The sequence below is a fragment of the Rhinoderma darwinii genome, chromosome 11 (genome assembly GCF_050947455.1).
Source record: "Rhinoderma darwinii isolate aRhiDar2 chromosome 11, aRhiDar2.hap1, whole genome shotgun sequence".
Lineage (NCBI taxonomy): Eukaryota > Metazoa > Chordata > Amphibia > Anura > Rhinodermatidae > Rhinoderma > Rhinoderma darwinii.
Window position 1 is genome coordinate 84,918,048 of NC_134697.1, and position 21,389 is coordinate 84,939,436.

The 21,389-nt window shown below is 39.0% G+C and overlaps 1 protein-coding gene across 1 annotated transcript in view; it reads right to left on the reverse strand.

Annotated features, from left to right (window-relative positions):
• The window catches only part of SSH3 (slingshot protein phosphatase 3), a 64,826-nt gene extending 55,038 nt beyond the window's left edge, over positions 1-9,788 (reverse strand). The window contains exon 1 of the mRNA XM_075841921.1: positions 9,465-9,788. Coding sequence (XP_075698036.1) covers positions 9,465-9,716 — 252 coding nt within the window. The 5' untranslated portion in view covers positions 9,717-9,788. The remainder of the gene's footprint in view (positions 1-9,464) is intronic.
• Positions 9,789-21,389: the final 11,601 nt, after the last annotated feature.

A 21,389-nucleotide genomic window follows, 5' to 3' on the forward strand; every position in this document is an offset into this window, starting at 1 on the left:
GACTTGACAGCCTAATTACACCACGCCACACCCATCACCAGCGTCTTCATTGCCAAAATGATATAATGTAATAAGAAACAGGAGAGGCAGAAAGCACTAAAGGAGCGCGGTCCCAGAATCATCCTGTATTTATAACAGTCCCGGCGGCTGCAGGACATCGTAACATTACATCATAATGCTATAGAAATATTACAGGAGCTCTAAACCGGGACCGGCGCTCATTGTTATCAGCGCCGCTGCATGTGGCGACAACTTCCCGTACCATGACCGCGCCACATTGCTGCATACACATATATGGGGAGGGTGGCAACTCCCACTCACGTTATAAAGGGATAGGACCCCATAATAATACCCATTGTACCACATATACTATATCCACATACACATCCCCAGTACCTGTATACACATGTATATGATCTGGTAATAGTATCACTTATATATTATACTACATATATACTATATCCACATACACATCCCCCAGTACCTGTATACACATGTATATGATCTGGTAATAGTATCACTTATATATTATACTACATATATACTATACCCACATACACATCCCCCAGTACCTGTATACACATGTATATGATCTAGTAATAGTATCACTTATATAATATACTTAATATATACTATATCCACATACACGTCCCCCAGTACCTGTATACACATGTATATGATCTAGTAATAGTATCACTTATATATTATACTTCATATATACTATACCCACATACATGTCCCCCAGTACCTGTATACACATGTATATGATCTAGTAATAGGAACACATATATATTATACTACATATATACTATATCCACATACACATCCCCAGTACCTGTATACACATGTATATGATCTAGTAATAGTATCACTTATATATTATACTATATATACTATACCCACATACACATCCCCCAGTACCTGTATACACATGTATATGATCTAGTAATAGTATCACTTATATAATATACTTCATATATACTATACCCACATACACATCCCCCAGTACCTGTATACACATGTATATGATCTAGTAATAGTATCACTTATATATTATACTATATATACTATACCCACATACACATTCCCCAGTACCTGTATACACATGTATATGATCTAGTAATAGTATCACTTATATATTATACTTCATATATACTATATCCACATACACATCCCCCAGTACCTGTATACACATGTATAGGATCTAGTAATAGTATCACTTATATAATATACTATATCCACATACACATCCCCCAGTACCTGTATACACATGTATATGATCTAGTAATAGTATCACTTATATACTATATTACATATATACTATACCCACATACACATCCCCCAGTACCTGTATACACATGTATATGATCTAGTAATAGTATCACTTATATATTATACTTCATATATACTATACCCACATACACCCCCCCCCAGTACCTGTATACACATGTATATGATCTAGTAATAGTATCACTTATATATTATACTACATATATACTATATCCACATACACATCCCCCAGTACATGTATACACATGTATATCATCTAGTAATAGTATCACTTATATATTATACTTCATATATACTATACCCACATACACATGTATATGATCTAGTAATAGTATCACTTATATATTATACTATATCCACATACACATCCCCCAGTACCTGTATACACATGTATATGATCTAGTAATAGTATCACTTATATATTATACTATATATACTATATCCACATACACCCCCCAGTACCTGTATACACATGTATATGATCTAGTAATAGTATCACTTATATATTATACTACATATATACTATATCCACATACACATCCCCAGTACCTGTATACACATGTATATGATCTAGTAATAGTATCACTTATATATTATACTACATATATACTATATCCACATACACATCCCCAGTACCTGTATACACATGTATATGATCTAGTAGTAGTATCACTTATATATTATACTACATATATACTATATCCACATACGCATCCCCAGTACCTGTATACACATGTATATGATCTAGTAATAGTATCACTTATATATTATACTACATATATACTATACCCACATACACATCCCCCAGTACCTGTATACACATGTATATGATCTAGTAATAGTATCACTTATATATTATACTTCATATATACTATATCCACATACACGTCCCCCAGTACCTGTATACACATGTATATGATCTAGTAATAGTATCACTTATATATTATACTTCATATATACTATATCCACATACACATCCCCCAGTACCTGTATACACATGTATATGATCTAGTAATAGTATCACTTATATATTATACTACATATATACTATACCCACATACACATCCCCCAGTACCTGTATACACATGTATATGATCTAGTAATAGTATCACTTATATATTATACTACATATATACTATACCCACATACACATTCCCCAGTACCTGTATACACATGTATATGATCTAGTAATAGTATCACTTATATTATACTTCATATATACTATACCCACATACACATCCCCCAGTACCTGTATACACATGTATATGATCTAGTAATAGTATCACTTATATATTATACTACATATATACTATATCCACATACACATCCCCCAGTACCTGTATACACATGTATATGATCTAGTAATAGTATCACTTATATATTATACTACATATATACTATATCCACATACACATCCCCCAGTACCTGTATACACATGTATATGATCTAGTAATAGTATCACTTATATATTATACTACATATATACTATACCCACATACACGTCCCCCAGTACCTGTATACACATGTATATGATCTAGTAATAGTATCACTTATATATTATACTACATATATATTATATCCACTTACACGTCCCCCAGTACCTGTATACACATGTATATGATCTAGTAATAGTATCACTTATATATTATACTTCATATATACTATATCCACATACACCCCCCCAGTACCTGTATACACATGTATATGATCTAGTAATAGTATCACTTATATATTATACTTCATATATACTATATCCACATACACATCCCCCAGTACCTGTATACACATTATACTACATATATACTATATCCACATACACATCCCCCAGTACCTGTATACACATGTATATGATCTAGTAATAGTATCACTTATATATTATACTTCATATATACTATACCCACATACACGTTCCCCAGTACCTGTATACACATGTATATGATCTAGTAATAGTATCACTTATATATTATACTATATCCACATACACGTTCCCCAGTACCTGTATACACATGTATATGATCTAGTAATATGATCTAGTAATAGTATCACTTATATATTATACTACATATATACTATACCCACATACACATCCCCCAGTACCTGTATACACATGTATATGATCTAGTAATAGTATCACTTATATATTATACTACATATATACTATACCCACATAAACATCCCCAGTACCTGTATACACATGTATATGATCTAGTAATAGTATCACTTATATATTATACTTCATATATACTATACCCACATACACATCCCCCAGTACCTGTATACACATGTATATGATCTAGTAATAGTATCACTTATATAATATACTATATCCACATACACATCCCCCAGTACCTGTATACACATGTATATGATCTAGTAATAGTATCACTTATATATTATACTACATATATACTATATCCACATACACGTCCCCCAGTACCTGTATACACATGTATATGATCTAGTAATAGTATCACTTATATATTATACTACATATATACTATACCCACATACACGTCCCCCAGTACCTGTATACACATGTATATGATCTAGTAATAGTATCACTTATATAATATACTATATCCACATACACATCCCCCAGTACCTGTATACACATGTATATGATCTAGTAATAGTATCACTTATATATTATACTACATATATACTATATCCACATACACACCCCCCAGTACCTGTATACACATGTATATGATCTAGTAATAGTATCACTTATATATTATACTACATATATACTATATCCACATACACGTCCCCAGTACCTGTATACACATGTATATGATCTAGTAATAGTATCACTTATATAATATACTATATCCACATACACATCCCCCAGTACCTGTATACACATGTATATGATCTAGTAATAGTATCACTTATATAATATACTACATATATACTATATCCACATACACGTCCCCCAGTACCTGTATACACATGTATATGATCTGGTAATAGTATCACTTATATATTATACTACATATATACTATATCCACATACACATCCCCCAGTACCTGTATACACATGTATATGATCTAGTAATAGTATCACTTATATAATATACTATATCCACATACACATCCCCCAGTACCTGTATACACATGTATATGATCTAGTAATAGTATCACTTATATAATATACTTCATATATACTATATCCACATACACCCCCCCCAGTACCTGTATACACATGTATATGATCTAGTAATAGTATCACTTATATATTATACTACATATATACTATATCCACATACACATCCCCCAGTACATGTATACACATGTATATCATCTAGTAATAGTATCACTTATATATTATACTTCATATATACTATACCCACATACACCCCCCCCAGTACCTGTATACACATGTATATGATCTAGTAATAGTATCACTTATATATTATACTACATATATACTATACCCACATACACATCCCCAGTACCTGTATACACATGTATATGATCTAATAATAGTATCACTTATATATTATACTAAATATATACTATACCCACATACACATTCCCCAGTACCTGTATACACATGTATATGATCTAGTAATAGTATCACTTATATATTATACTACATATATACTATACCCACATACACCCCCCCCAGTACCTGTATACACATGTATATGATCTAGTAATAGTATCACTTATATATTATACTACATATATACTATATCCACATACACATCCCCAGTACCTGTATACACATGTATATGATCTAGTAATAGTATCACTTATATATTATACTATATCCACATACACATCCCCAGTACCTGTATACACATGTATATGATCTAGTAGTAGTATCACTTATATATTATACTACATATATACTATATCCACATACGCATCCCCAGTACCTGTATACACATGTATATGATCTAGTAATAGTATCACTTAAATAATATACTTCATATATACTATATCCACATACACATCCCCAGTACCTGTATACACATGTATATGATCTAGTAATAGTATCACTTATATATTATACTACATATATACTATACCCACATACACATCCCCCAGTACCTGTATACACATGTATATGATCTAGTAATAGTATCACTTATATATTATACTTCATATATACTATATCCACATACACGTCCCCCAGTACCTGTATACACATGTATATGATCTGGTAATAGGAACACATATATATTATACTACATATATACTATATCCACATACACGTCCCCCAGTACCTGTATACACATGTATATGATCTAGTAATAGTATCACTTATATATTATACTACATATATACTATATCCACATACACATCCCCAGTACCTGTATACACATGTATATGATCTGGTAACAGTATCACTTATATATTATACTACATATATACTATATCCACATACACGTCCCCAGTACCTGTATACACATGTATATGATCTAGTAATAGTATCACTTATATATTATACTTCATATATACTATACCCACATACACGTCCCCCAGTACCTGTATACACATGTATATGATCTAGTAATAGTATCACTTATATATTATACTACATATATACTATATCCACATACACATCTCCCAGTACCTGTATACACATGTATATGATCTAGTAATAGTATCACTTATATATTATACTACATATATACTATATCCACATACACATCCCCCAGTACCTGTATACACATGTATATGATCTAGTAATAGGAACACATATATATTATACTACATATATACTATACCCACATACACATCCCCCAGTACCTGTATACACATGTATATGATCTAGTAATAGTATCACTTATATATTATACTACATATATACTATACCCACATACACGTCCCCCAGTACCTGTATACACATGTATATGATCTAGTAATAGTATCACTTATATATTATACTACATATATATTATATCCACATACACGTCCCCCAGTACCTGTATACACATGTATATGATCTAGTAATAGTATCACTTATATATTATACTACATATATACTATACCCACATACACATCCCCCAGTACCTGTACACACATGTATATGATCTAGTAATAGTATCACTTATATATTATACTACATATATACTATATCCACATACACATCCCCCAGTACCTGTATACACATGTATATGATCTAGTAATAGTATCACTTATATAATATACTACATATATACTATATCCACATACACGTCCCCCAGTACCTGTATACACATGTATATTATCTAGTAATAGTATCACTTATATATTATACTAAATATATACTATACCCACATACACATTCCCCAGTACCTGTATACACATGTATATGATCTAGTAATAGTATCACTTATATATACTACATATATACTATATCCACATACACATCCCCCAGTACCTGTATACACATGTATATGATCTAGTAATAGTATCACTTATATATTATACTACATATATACTATACCCACATACACGTCCCCCAGTACCTGTATACACATGTATATGATCTAGTAATAGTATCACTTATATATTATACTATATATACTATATCCACATACACATCCCCCAGTACCTGTATACACATGTATATGATCTGGTAATAGTATCACTTATATATTATACTACATATATACTATACCCACATACACCCCCCCAGTACCTGTATACACATGTATATGATCTAGTAATAGTATCACTTATATATTATACTTCATATATACTATACCCACATACACATCCCCCCCAGTACCTGTATACACATGTATATGATCTAGTAATAGTATCACTTCTATAATATACTTCATATATATACTATATCCACATACACGTCCCCCAGTACCTGTATACACATGTATATGATCTAGTAATAGTATCACTTATATATTATACTACATATATACTATATCCACATACACATCCCCCCCAGTACCTGTATACACATGTATATGATCTAGTAATAGTATCACTTATATATTATACTACATATATACTATACCCACATACACATCCCCCAGTACCTGTATACACATGTATATGATCTAGTAATAGTATCACTTATATATTATACTACATATATACTATATCCACATACACGTCCCCAGTACCTGTATACACATGTATATGATCTAGTAATAGTATCACTTATATATTATACTACATATATACTATATCCACATACACGTCCCCCAGTACCTGTATACACATGTATATGATCTAGTAATAGTATCACTTATATATTATACTACATATATACTATACCCACATACACATCCCCCAGTACCTGTATACACATGTATATGATCTAGTAATAGGAACACATATATATTATACTACATATATACTATATCCACATACACGTCCCCCAGTACCTGTATACACATGTATATGATCTAGTAATAGTATCACTTATATATTATACTACATATATACTATATCCACATACACCCCCCCAGTACCTGTATACACATGTATATGATCTAGTAATAGTATCACTTATATATTATACTTCATATATACTATACCCACATACACATCCCCCCCAGTACCTGTATACACATGTATATGATCTAGTAATAGTATCACTTCTATAATATACTTCATATATATACTATATCCACATACACGTCCCCCAGTACCTGTATACACATGTATATGATCTAGTAATAGTATCACTTATATATTATACTATATCCACATACACATCCCCCAGTACCTGTATACACATGTATATGATCTAGTAATAGTATCACTTATATATTATACTACATATATACTATACCCACATACACATCCCCAGTACCTGTATACACATGTATATGATCTAGTAATAGTATCACTTATATATTATACTACATATATACTATATCCACATACACGTCCCCCAGTACCTGTATACACATGTATATGATCTAGTAATAGTATCACTTATATATTATACTATATATACTATATCCACATACACATCCCCCAGTACCTGTATACACATGTATATGATCTAGTAATAGGAACACATATATATTATACTACATATATACTATATCCACATACACGTCCCCCAGTACCTGTATACACATGTATATGATCTAGTAATAGTATCACTTATATATTATACTACATATATACTATACCCACATACACATCCCCCAGTACCTGTATACACATGTATATGATCTAGTAATAGTATCACTTATATATTATACTATATATACTATATCCACATACACATCCCCCAGTACCAGTATACACATGTATATGATCTGGTAATAGGAACACATATATATTATACTACATATATACTATATCCACATACACGTCCCCCAGTACCTGTATACACATGTATATGATCTAGTAATAGTATCACTTATATATTATACTACATATATACTATATCCACATACACATCCCCCAGTACCTGTATACACATGTATATGATCTAGTAATAGTATCACTTATATATTATACTACATATATACTATACCCACATACACATCCCCCAGTACCTGTATACACATGTATATGATCTAGTAATAGTATCACTTATATATTATACTATATATACTATATCCACATACACATCCCCCAGTACCTGTATACACATGTATATGATCTAGTAATAGTATCACTTATATATTATACTATATATACTATACCCACATACACGTCCCCCAGTACCTGTATACACATGTATATGATCTAGTAATAGTATCACATATATTATACTACATATATACTATATCCACATACACATCCCCCCCAGTACCTGTATACACATGTATATGATCTAGTAATAGTATCACTTATATATTATACTTCATATATACTATACCCACATACACATCCCCCAGTACCTGTATACACATGTATATGATCTAGTAATAGTATCACTTATATATTATACTACATATATACTATATCCACATACACATCCCCCAGTACCTGTATACACATGTATATGATCTAGTAATAGTATCACATATATTATACTATATATACTATATCCACATACACCCCCCCAGTACCTGTATACACATGTATATGATCTAGTAATAGTATCACTTATATATTATACTTCATATATACTATATCCACATACACCCCCCCCAGTACCTGTATACACATGTATATGATAGAAGTACATACAGAATATTTAGCTTTGCTCAGTATATAGGGTGCAGCCCTCCCATTCACCCCCTTGTTACCTGGACAGGTGCGGGCCTGGCCCCCTCCTCCTCCAGTGAGGACAGCTGCAGGGTGACCAGCGCCATGTTGACAGCCCGGTCTCTGCCGGTCCTGGCCGTCTCTCCCCGGGACTTTCTTGGCTCTCGGCGTCTTTCTTGCTTTCTTACTTTGCCTGCAAAAATCAGGAAGAGAGAGACGGACAGCCTCTTGAAGGAGGAGCCGGGACACTGGAGGTATGTGAGGGGGAAGAGAGTCTCCGCAGACAGTGACATGCCCCTACATGGAGGGACTGTGCGGCGCCGCTTATCAGGCCACTCGTGTTGCAGCCGCTCCTCTATCGCTGATGTGCAGGCAGTCTCTGCGGTTTTACACGTGTTTTGACAAAAACGTCACATGTAAACGGCGACTGACATAACGCTCCTCCCCTTCCCGAAAGGCATGCGTTACTAGAATACATTGCCTCGTCTGCTGCAGAACCTCTTAACAAGAGAGAGGGACACCACCACCATGGCAATCCCAAAGAGCAGCTCTTCCCCAATCTACTGAAAGAGGTTCTGCAGCAGCTGTCAGGGACAGTATGGGGGTCTGGTTACTACACAAGAGGATCATGTCAATCACCACAAACCGCTCTCCTTGAGGTTGTGCAGCAGCTGCGGTTACCACTGTGGACAGAAGGGCTTATTCACACGAACGTGGGGAAACTCGGAAACTTGTGTGAACGGACCCCTTGAAATGCAGGCGTCCGTGTGACGGCTGTCGTTTTAACCGCCGTCACATGGATGTATTAAACGTTCGTGTGAATAAGCCCTAAGTGTAGGTTCACACGTAGCGGCAGATTTTCCGCAACGTATTTCATTGCGAAAAATCGGCAGTGTAATAGAGTAGCAGCAAAGTGGATGGGATATGAACAAATCTCCACACGCTGCATAAACATTCCGCCGACAAACCGTTCATAGAGTGACCTGCGGTGCAGATTTTTAATCCGCTGCATGTCAATTTATGTTTGCGGAATCGCTGGTTTTCTGTTGCGGGTTTTGATTGAATTCAATTGGAAGGTAAAACCTGCAACAAAAAGCTGGGATTCCGCGCAAAAAACGCAACTCGGAAAAAAAGAAAAAGGTTATGCTTACACGTAGTCATGGCAACGCGTCCCTTTGATGTCATGCAGCCCGGCCTCCTGGGATGATGTTTCGATGACTGCTGCAGCGGGCTGCCGGAATTTAGAGGGACGCGTCGCCATGACTACGGGTAAGTATCATTTTTTTTTTACCTGTTGCTTTTCCGCAGAGGACATTCCAGCCGAAAAACTGCACCACAATTTCCTGCGGGGCCCAGGGTGGATACGCTGTGTGCATTTACGCAGCTAATCCCCCCCTATGTATACATAGGCCCCATGCACACGACCGTAAAATTGCCCGTAATTACGGGCCCATTCATTTCTATGACCGACGGACACCTTCCCGTATGTCTACAGGAGGGTGTCCGTGCCGTAGAAACCTGCCGAAACAGACCGTGCTCCTATACTTTATAATGGGAGCACAGCCCGTAAAAACGGCCGGCCGTGCCCGGAAGTACCGGTGGTAATTACGGGCACGGTAGTGTGAATGGATCCTCAGGGTCAATTTTTTCCGCTGTGCCACTTAGGGTATATGTTCACACAGGCTATTTACAGCCGTACACGGTCCGAAAACCAGCTGAAAAATCGGAAGCAGAAAAATCTCCAAGCATCTGCCCATTGATTTCAATGGGAAATACGGCGTTCTGTTGCGACGGGGCGTTTTTTAGGCGCCCGTTTTTAAAAACGGCCGCCTAAAAAAAACGCCTCATAAAAAGAAGTGCATGTTGCTTCTTGAGCTGTTTTTGGAGCCGATTTTCACTGGCCCAATAGAAAAACAGCTCCAAAAATGGCCGTAAAAAAACGCAAATTTTTTAAAAAAACGGCTGAAAATCAGAAGTTCTTTTCCCTTGAAAACAGCCCCGTATTTTCAGCCGTTTTTTGTTAAGCGTGTGAACATGGCCTTATTGTAATACGCTGCAGATTTTCCGCTATGAAATCCATTGTGGAAAATCCGCGGTGTTTTTGCCTAGTGTGAACATACCCTAACCCTGACGGGTATGAAAGATCCAGTTCATCCGCATGGGCCAAGATCACACACAAGGTTTTGACACAGTTTTTGGTGCAGTTTTTCATGTTTTTTTTTAAGCCGAGGCCAGAAATCAATGCGACCCAGTTTTTTCTGTATACTCTTCCTCCCTATTGTATCCACTCCTGCTTTGGCTGAAAAGATCGCATCAAAAACTGCATCAAAAAGGCAAGTGTGAATCCAGCCATACAGTTCAATGATTTCTCCATGAAGATGGAGCTAAACGAGCGGCGATCGACATTCTTCATCATTGATCGGCACTCGTTTACCAGCATTTATATATATATATATATATATATATATATATCGGCACTTCACGTTGCATACGCACTGCGGCTGAAATTACGCTGACTTAGATTGGAGCGGTTTTCAATTTCACTACAAGTAAAATCATTTTCAAGTGCGGTAAAACTGCACTATGTGAACAAGGCCTAAGAAAATCTAAATACATTGTGAACTGTGATCGAGCGATTTTTTTTTCTTCATTTTTTAATTGTTGCATTTCAGAAGCCATAACTTTTTTTTCTTTTCCCGTAGACATGGCCATATGAGGGCTTGGATTCTGCGGGACAAGTAGTGTTTTTGAATGGCTCCATTTTGGAGTACATATAATTCATTGATCAACCGTTATTAACTTTTTTTTGGGGTAATGGAAAAAAGCTTAGAAATTTTGCCATTCGTTTTTGCGTTAAATTTAGGCAGGATGACCAGAAAACAGCAATTCTGGCTTGTGTTTTATTTTTATTTTTTTACGGCGAGATCTAAAATACTGAAAAGAAGGGATAACTTTTAACCCCTTCCCGACGTCACGTGTCACGTACACCCACAGGCTGAGCCCGCTCCATACGCCAGTGTCGGCTGTATCTTACAGCCGACTCTTCACTGTAACGAGCGGGAGTGACCGCGATCCCATGATCAATAGCGATCGCTGCATCTAAAGCGTTAGAAAGAGGGGGTGATCCCCCTGATGGCCCATCACCCCCCCCCCCCCATGAAGGCCCCCAGTTATGCCATTTTTGTACTCCTTAATAGGTGACTTTTAGAAAATACGATATATAGTGCAAGCGATCCAACGATTGATGGTTCAAGTCTCCTAGGGGCTAGTATAAAAAAATAGTACAAAAATAAATAAGAGTTAAAAAAAAAAAAAACTTTATGGTTTTGTGCTGGAAGCAGATGGCTCTGACCAGAGTATAGCGGCCGTGCTGCAGTACTGATCCTATCAAGTGAACAGGAGTAGAGCTGCAGTAATCCAGCACGGCCGCTATACTGTGGTCGGAGCCATCTGCTTCCGGGACCAACCACTGCATAACATCCGGTGCCGGAGGCAGCCGGAACAGCTGATCGGTTCGGGTGTCGAACCCCCACCGATCATATACTGATGACCTATCCTGTGGATATCAGTATACAAAACAGCCCCCTTCCCGGACAACCCCTTTAACGGAACAGTCCAGAACAAACTGATATATTGCGTTATGCCAAGTGCAGCGCTTGAGAGAGAAAAAAAACGCCAAATAGAAGTCAGGCACCGCCCCTTAAAGCTTTGCACTACGTATACGACAGTCTATACGATCCTTTAAGGCTCCTCCCATTAAAAAAAACAACAACGGATGCTACTGAAAGCAAATTGTTGCCCTCTAAGGCTAGATTCAGACGGGCTTTTTTCCACGTCCAAGGTGCATCCGTGCTCTGCGGGATGCGATATCACGCATCCCCCATAGAATAGTGTCTATGGAGGGATACGTGAAGTGTGAAAAAATAGGACATTTCTCATGGACTCTTCACACGGTCTGTTGAAACAACGGCTGTGTGAACGTCCACATTGAATTATATAGGTCCGTGTGACGGCCCGTTACAACGGCCGTCCCACGGATGTGTAACACGTTGGTGTGAATAAGGCCTTACACTTATTAAAGCCTTTGTTTACCTGCGCTACCATCTATCCAGTCATTCACGAGAACCACCACACCATAATCTCGGTGACATTTTTTTTTTTTTTAATGACCGTTTCCTTTGGCATGAAAAAGTTTTATTGGAAGAACATCTTCAGTCTGGAGATTCTGTAAAGACATAAAGAACTCAACATGAATTCCAAATCATCTAATGGCTCCGAATGTGGAAGGTCGATCAACGAAGCTCTTGTCAAATTAGAAGTTCTCCACATACGATATGTTTGGAACCAGGTCGTCCAAGATCGTTTTGGTGACTGAAGAGCCTTCAAGACGCCAGGAGAGTCCAACTATTGTAACTTTTACCGGGATACAAAAGTACAAGGAAAAAAATAGGTTGACTACTAGAAGACATAACTGGGACAAGAACGCAGCCAGAAGTTGAGACCTCTCTCAATGGTCCGATAGGACTGGCGTAAAAGAACGGGTGTCCTCATCGGAGGGTTAAGTAAAAATATCTGAAGCCTCTTCGGCAGGAGAATAGGTGGGGGACCTGTGCGGCCTGCATGCCTGGAATTCATAAAATCCTAGATTTCAGATTCCTGGCAGTCCATAGAATTGACTAGTCTGATAAGTCACCAGTCCCAATCCCGCTGGACTAATGACGTTTTACTGTACTCTTGCTTTATGCCTTGATGTAAATTTGGACTCTCTTTTTATAGATTTACTAATAGAGTGAAGTATTTGATTCGTTTTATGAAGCTCGTGTTTCCAGGCATTTTTCCACATCTAAGTTCCCAAATCATTGTATAACAACATTATCTAACAAATCCAATTATGGCCGGTGTGCCGCCCCGATGCCGACATCACCGTGATATGGACGTTTGGATAAGATCAAGCAGAGTATCTGTTCCAGGAAGCTTTGAGCACCCTTTCCATAATGAACAGAACCTTCATCCTCTTAGGGTATGTTCACACGACCTATTTTCGGCCATTTTTCGGGCCGTAAACGCCTGAAAAATCAGAAGCAGAACGCCTCCAAACATCTGCCCATTGATTTCACTTCTTGGGGCAGTTTTCCATAGACTATTGAAAAAAGATCAAAAAATGGCCGTAAAATACGCCACGAAAATCGCGAGTGGCACAAAAAACGTCTGAAAATCAGGAGCTGTTTTCTCTTGAAAACAGCTCCGTATTTTGAGATGTTTTTGACTCGTGTGAACATACCCTTAGGCCGAATTCAGACAGTAGTATACGTCCGTTAAAAAAAAAAGTCCGTCACAGAGACGCATGTATTTCAATGGAGCCTGTGAAGGGTCCATTGAAAAATAGAACATGTCCTATTTTCTTCCGTTTTCACAGATCCCTCAATAGACTCAAGTCTATGGGATCCGTAAAAACGGGACCTGCACGGGTACAACTTGGACGTGCAAAACGGCTATTCTTCACGTCCCAGTTTGCACTCGTTCGTGTTAATGTGGCCTAAGGGTCTTCTTAGCTTGACGTGGGCGGAGCAAACGAGCGACAATCGACGAGACAGATTGGCGCTCGTTTGCTCGTTCCTATGATCGCTCGTCCCCATACATTTCTATTGTGTCGGCAGAACGTCTCCCTGTTTACACATGTGCCGCCGTGAATGATAATATTTTCGGCTGCCTCAACAATACGATCAGCTGATGAACAAGCGTTGGCTCGTTCATCGGCGGATTGTTACCCTGTTTACACAGGACCATGATTGGAAACGAGTGGTCATATGAACGCTCGTCTGCCCAATAATTAGCCCGAGTAAAAGGGCCTTAAGGCCTAATGCACACGACCGTAGTCATTTTGCGGTCCATTGAACCACTGTCCATTTGTTCCGCAAAAAACCTTCCGTAGTGCATCCGTGTCATCAGTGTTCATGAATCCGCAATAAAAGGGAAAAAAAAAGGCCGAAAGCCCTGAGTAGTTCACATGATCCACAAATTCGGACAGTAAAAAAACACGTCCTGAGATTTTGCAGCCCCCACAGGAATCCGTGAACATCACGGTCATGAAAAATTGTGGATAGCACACGGACAAAAAACCACGGTCGCGTGCACTAGGCCTAAGATGGTGGGTGAGATTTATCAAGCTGTGCGTGTCCGCCCTGAACACCGCAGGGACTGCCGTCCGAAAACTCACACAATGTTTGGCCATCTTGAGGGTTTTACCGCCAGCTGGCAGTTCATCGGCTGAATGCTCGTTCGGTTGACCGATATTTCACTTGATTCTACCATAAAAATTTACACTCTGTTCAACCGAACATGCCAGATTGTTTCAATGGGAAGAGCCAGAGGCAATAAGCCACTGACCTACTACTCTAGCGGCAACTTCCCTCCCGCGGGAGGAACGGTCTTAGGGCTTGTCCACACATAATGGAATTCATGCAGAGAATTTCTGCAGCACTTCCGTTAGAACCAGCAGACATTCCGCTGCAGAAATACAGCACAATTTTTTGCGGTTCTGACTGCAGAAAACTGTGCGGATTTTGCGGCGTTTTTCCTCAATATTGAGAGATGGTGACATATTTCTCTGAAAAACGCCACAATTCGGTCCACTTTCCGCATCAGGAATGGACATTCTGCTGTACGAAAATATTGAACAAATCTCATCCACACGCTGCGTAAAATTTCCGACCAGAAATTGACCTGCGCAGGTAAATTTCTGTGTGAGTTGTTATGGTATGTTTACATGTGGCAGATTCATGCAGAAATTTCTGCAGCGGAAAAATCAAAGTATATATATATATTACACACACGTGCGCGCGCACAATTGGATTAAAAATATGCTACTGTTTTGCATCTTTCGCTCCTATACAGATATCTTTTCATGCTTACAGGCGCAGTACAGCACAATAGGGCTCACAATTTAAAAATACCGGCCCCATCTAAAACACACATGGGTCAATTTCTTAGGCCCCATGCACACGACCGTAAAAATAGTCCATAATTGAGCACCGCAATTATGTTCTGCAGTTACGGACCGATTCACTTCTATTGTCCACGGAGACCTTCCCGTTTATATATGGGAAGGTGTCCGGGCTGTACAAGTGTACCGCCAGAGATAGGACATGACCTATCTTTTGCTTTTTACGGGCCGTGCTCCCATACTTTATATAGGAACGTGGACCGAAAATGCGGGCGGCTATCCGCGGCCGGCCATGCCCACATTTGCGGCCTGAGATTACAAGCACGGCCGTGTGCACGGGGCGTTAGAAAGGCATTTAAACCATCAGCTTGATTTTGGAGTGTGGGATGAAACTGGTGTACCCAGGGGAAACCCACGTAAACTCCTAAAGACAGAAGTAGGTAATAGATGGGAGGGGATGACTACAAATAGACTACATGTAGTCTGACCCTGCAGTCTGTAACCATGGAAACACATACATCTGCTTAGGAGGGGTTTAAAAAAAAAAAAAAATCTCCATATTTTTGTCAAGTTTTCCCATCTCGGACATTTATTGCGTATCCACAGGATACGACATAAATGTCCGATAGATGCGGGTCCCACCTCTTGGACCCGCACCTTTCTTTAGAACAGGGGCCCTGAATCCCGTTCTGCCTTGCTGGGCCACTTCGTGATGAGGTGGTCGGGTGTTACGGAAACCGCTGAGCTACACGGTTTTCGTGACTCCTAAAGAAGTGAATGGAAGTTATGGAAACAGCGTAGCACGGCAAGCTCAGCTGTTTCCATAACTCCAGACCACCTTATCAGGAAGTGGCCGGGAAGCGGCGGGAGCCCAGCAAGGTAGCTCTGGGTTAAGTGGGCCCCGTTCTAGTGATGGGTGTAGGTCTCAGAGGTGGGACCCGTATCTTTCGGACTTTTCTCGCATGTCCTGTGGATATGTCATAAAATGTCCAAGATAGGAAAACCCCTTTAAAGTTGCTTCATTTTTTTAAATCTTTTATTGCAGATGCATTAGTGCAATATACAGGGTGGGCCATTTATATGGATACACCTAAATAAAATGGGAATGGTTGGTGATATTAACTTCCTGTTTGTGGCACATTAGTATATGGGAGGGGGGAAACTTTTCAAGCTGGGTGTTGACCATGGCGGCCATTTTGAAGTCGGACATTTTGTATCCAACTTTAGTTTTTTCAATGGGAAGAGGGTCATGTGACACATCAAACTTATCAAGAATTTCACAAGAAAAACAATGGTGTGCTTGGTTTTAACGTTACTTTATTCTTTCATGAGTTATTTACAAGTTTCTGACCACTTATAAAATGTGTTCAAAGTGCTGCCCATTGTGTTGGATTGTCAATGCAACCCTCTTCTCCCACTCTTCACAGACTGATAGCAACACCGCAGAAGAAATGCTAGCACAGGCTTCCAGTATCCGTAGTTTCAGTTGCTGCACATCTCGTATCTTCACAGAATAGACAATTGCCTTCAGATGACCCCAAAGATAAAAGTCTATGGGGATCAGATCGGGAGACCTAGGGGGCCATTCAACTGGCCCACGACGACCAATCCACTTTCCAGGAAACTGTTCATCTAGGAATGCTCGGACCTGACACATGCTGTGAAGATACGAGATGTGCAGCAACTGAAACTACGGATGCTGGAAGCCTGTGCTGGCATTTCTTCTGCGGTGTTGCTATCAGTCTGTGAAGAGTGGGAGAAGAGGGTTGCATTGACAATCCAACACAATGGGCAGCACTTTGAACACATTTTATAAGTGGTCAGAAGCTTGTAAATAACTCATGAAAGAATAAAGTAACGTTAAAACCAAGCACACCATTGTTTTTCTTGTGAAATTCTCGATAAGTTTGATGTGTCACATGACCCTCTTCCCATTGAAAAAACGAAAGTTGGATACAAAATGGCCGCCATGGTCAACACCCAGCTTGAAAAGTTTCCCCCCTCCCATATACTAATGTGCCACAAACAGGAAGTTAATAGCACCAACCATTCCCATTTTATTTAGGCGTATCCATATAAATGGCCCACCCTGTATATTCAAGTGAGTGGGGCCGGCTGCAGTTTCCTGCACAGCCGAGTAGCCAGGAGTGCCGCTGTGCAGGAAAAAAAAAAAAAAAAACTTAAGGGGATCCAACGCATTCTCAGGATTGGTTGGGGACCTGTGGGTCGGACCACCATGGATGGCATATCCTAGGATGGAAATACCCCTAAGATGGGAACACCCCTTTAAGGACTGAGACATGGGTTTTAGAGAGCGACACCGTTTACATAGACCATAACCCTGCACTAATCTCCTGAATCAGTTGCACTATGAGGAAGTGTGATCTGTAAACTTGTGACAGAAAACAGGGTGGTCTTTAAGGTGTTGCTACATAATGGCAACGGTTACACCACGTTCACAACTGGCAAATCTTTTTTCCGGGCTGGATTTAAAAAAGATCTTCAACAATGTACAATACAAGTGAATACGGCGATCAGAAAAATCAGTGCAGATTTGAGATCATGCGACGGAGATTAGACTTTATTTCATTGTATTGTGCAAAAAATTAGCATGATGTGAATGTACCCTAAAATGTTGCTGGAACATTGGTGGAGAACACTCTTCCCCCCACCAGGCAGATTAATTGCTCCTGGGGTCTTTGCCCCTAAGGGCTGTAGATGTGCAGGTAAACTACTTGAATTTCACCATAGCTATAATATGACTGAGACATTGGTCCACGTACTACACCCTTAAAACGTCTCTGTCACCGCATTATAAGTGGCCTATCTTGTACATGATGTGATTGGCGCTGTAATGTAGATAACAGTGGTCCTAGTAATAAAGCGGCTCTGTCAACACATTATAAGTGGCCTATCTTGTACATGATGTGATCGGCGCTGTAATGTAGATAACAGTGGTCCTAGTAATAAAGCGGCTCGGTCAACACATTATAAGTGGCCTATCTTGTACATGATGTGATCGGCGCTGTAATGTAGATAACAGTGGTCCTAGTAATAAAGAGGCTCTGTCACCACATTATAAGTGGCCTATCTTGTACATGATGTGATCGGAGCTGTAATGTAGATTACACCAGTGTTTTTTATTTAGAAAAACTATCATTTTTGACGGAGTTATGAGCTATTTTAGCTTTATGCTAATGAGTTTCTTAATGGACAACCGGGCGTGTTCACACACACACACACACACACTCTAACGTTACCCAAGTGTCCTGACAGTGAATGAAGATCACTACCAGCCAGGACATGATGACTATTCAGAATCCTGACACTTCGGTAACGTATGTGTGAGATTTACAGAAAGGCAAGAGTAGTCTCGTTTTAAATGACCGTTTACAGCGTCATCTCACGAGATTACACTTGCCTTGCTATAAATCTCACACATAAACGTTAGCAAAGTGTCAGGATTCCGAATAGACATCACGTCCTGGCTGGAGGTAATGTATATTCACTCTCAGGACACTTGAGTAACATTAGTGTGTATGTAGCTGCACATAGTGATCTAGTAAGATCGCTATGTGCTGTGTAAATGAATGGAGAGAAGTGTATGATGCTGATTGGTCACTGATTGGTCAGCGTCATACACTTCTCTCCACAACGCCCACTTGGTCATATAGTAAAACACGCCCAGTTGTTCATTAAGAAAGTCATTAGCATAAAGCTAAAATAGGTCATAACTCCATCAAAAATGATTGTTTTTCTAAATAAAAAAACACTGCTGTTATCTACATTACCGCGCCGATCACATCATGTACAAGATAGGCCACTTATAATCTGGTGACAGAGACGCTTTAAAGAAGATCTGTCACTAGTGTAGTAATGCCCAATCTCCTATTTAATCTAATAGGCACGGTCACACAGATAATTCTAGTGAAAACTGTGCCCCAAAAAATTTATTATCTTAAAAGTTGAGTTTTTTTTTTTCTAAATATGCAAATGAGCCTATACTAGACAAGTGGGTGTCAACACCAGCAATTCCCATGAGGTGGAGCTCCTCCCAGCCTCTGACGCTGTCCAATCAGCATGAAGCTGCTTCACACAGTGTGAGAGACTGAGGCTAGAGGGAAGGGGGTTCACTTCAAATAGCCATATCTCAGGCTGTGGACCACCTAGAACAGTGACAGGTCTGGTGGCATATGAAAGAGGAGTCTCTAATCTTTCATATGCCACCAGGACCGCAGCTCTAACTGTGGCACAACCAGAGATATCACCAGTTGAAACCACAGTCGGGAATGGAAGCTGTATACTATAAGATCAGGCTGTGTTGCTGGGCAGGGAAGGGGGAGAAGCTGTATGCTGATTGGACAGCGTCATACAGAAAACATTACACAGCCCAGAGTGAAAAGAAAGTCACCACCTATTTGGCTATTAGAGCCACATTAGCATACTGTATTTTGTCTCTCCTACTGATAACCTATCCACAGGATAGGTCATCAGTATGTGATCGGTGGGCGTCCGACATCTGGACCCCACACCGATCAGCTGTTCCGGCTGCCTCCAAGTGCAGTGTTTGGTGGCGGAAGCAGAAGTCTGAGCGCTGTATTGCGGCTGTGCTGGCTTACTGCAGAACGGCCGCTATGCAGTGAACAGAGCCTTCTCCTTCCGGCACCGACCACTGCATAACTCACAATGCCGAAACAGTTGATCGGTTCGGGGTCTGGGTGCCAGAACTCCACCGATCATATGCGGATGACCTATACACAGGATAGGTTATCAGTATGAAAAACCACCTCGTGCCCAGACAACCCCTGCAATATCATAGTTACTACTAAACCTTATTTCCCAGCAAATTGTGAACATGGTTTTATACTGCCACCTATGGACAATAAACTAGAATAACTTTAATAATGCACCATAAAAACGAAAATAAAACAATTATAACACTAGGCAGCGCTCGAGAGCAAACAAAAATGATCTACCTGACCAGAATTGCTCTAAAATCCATCCCAAAACCACACAGACCACA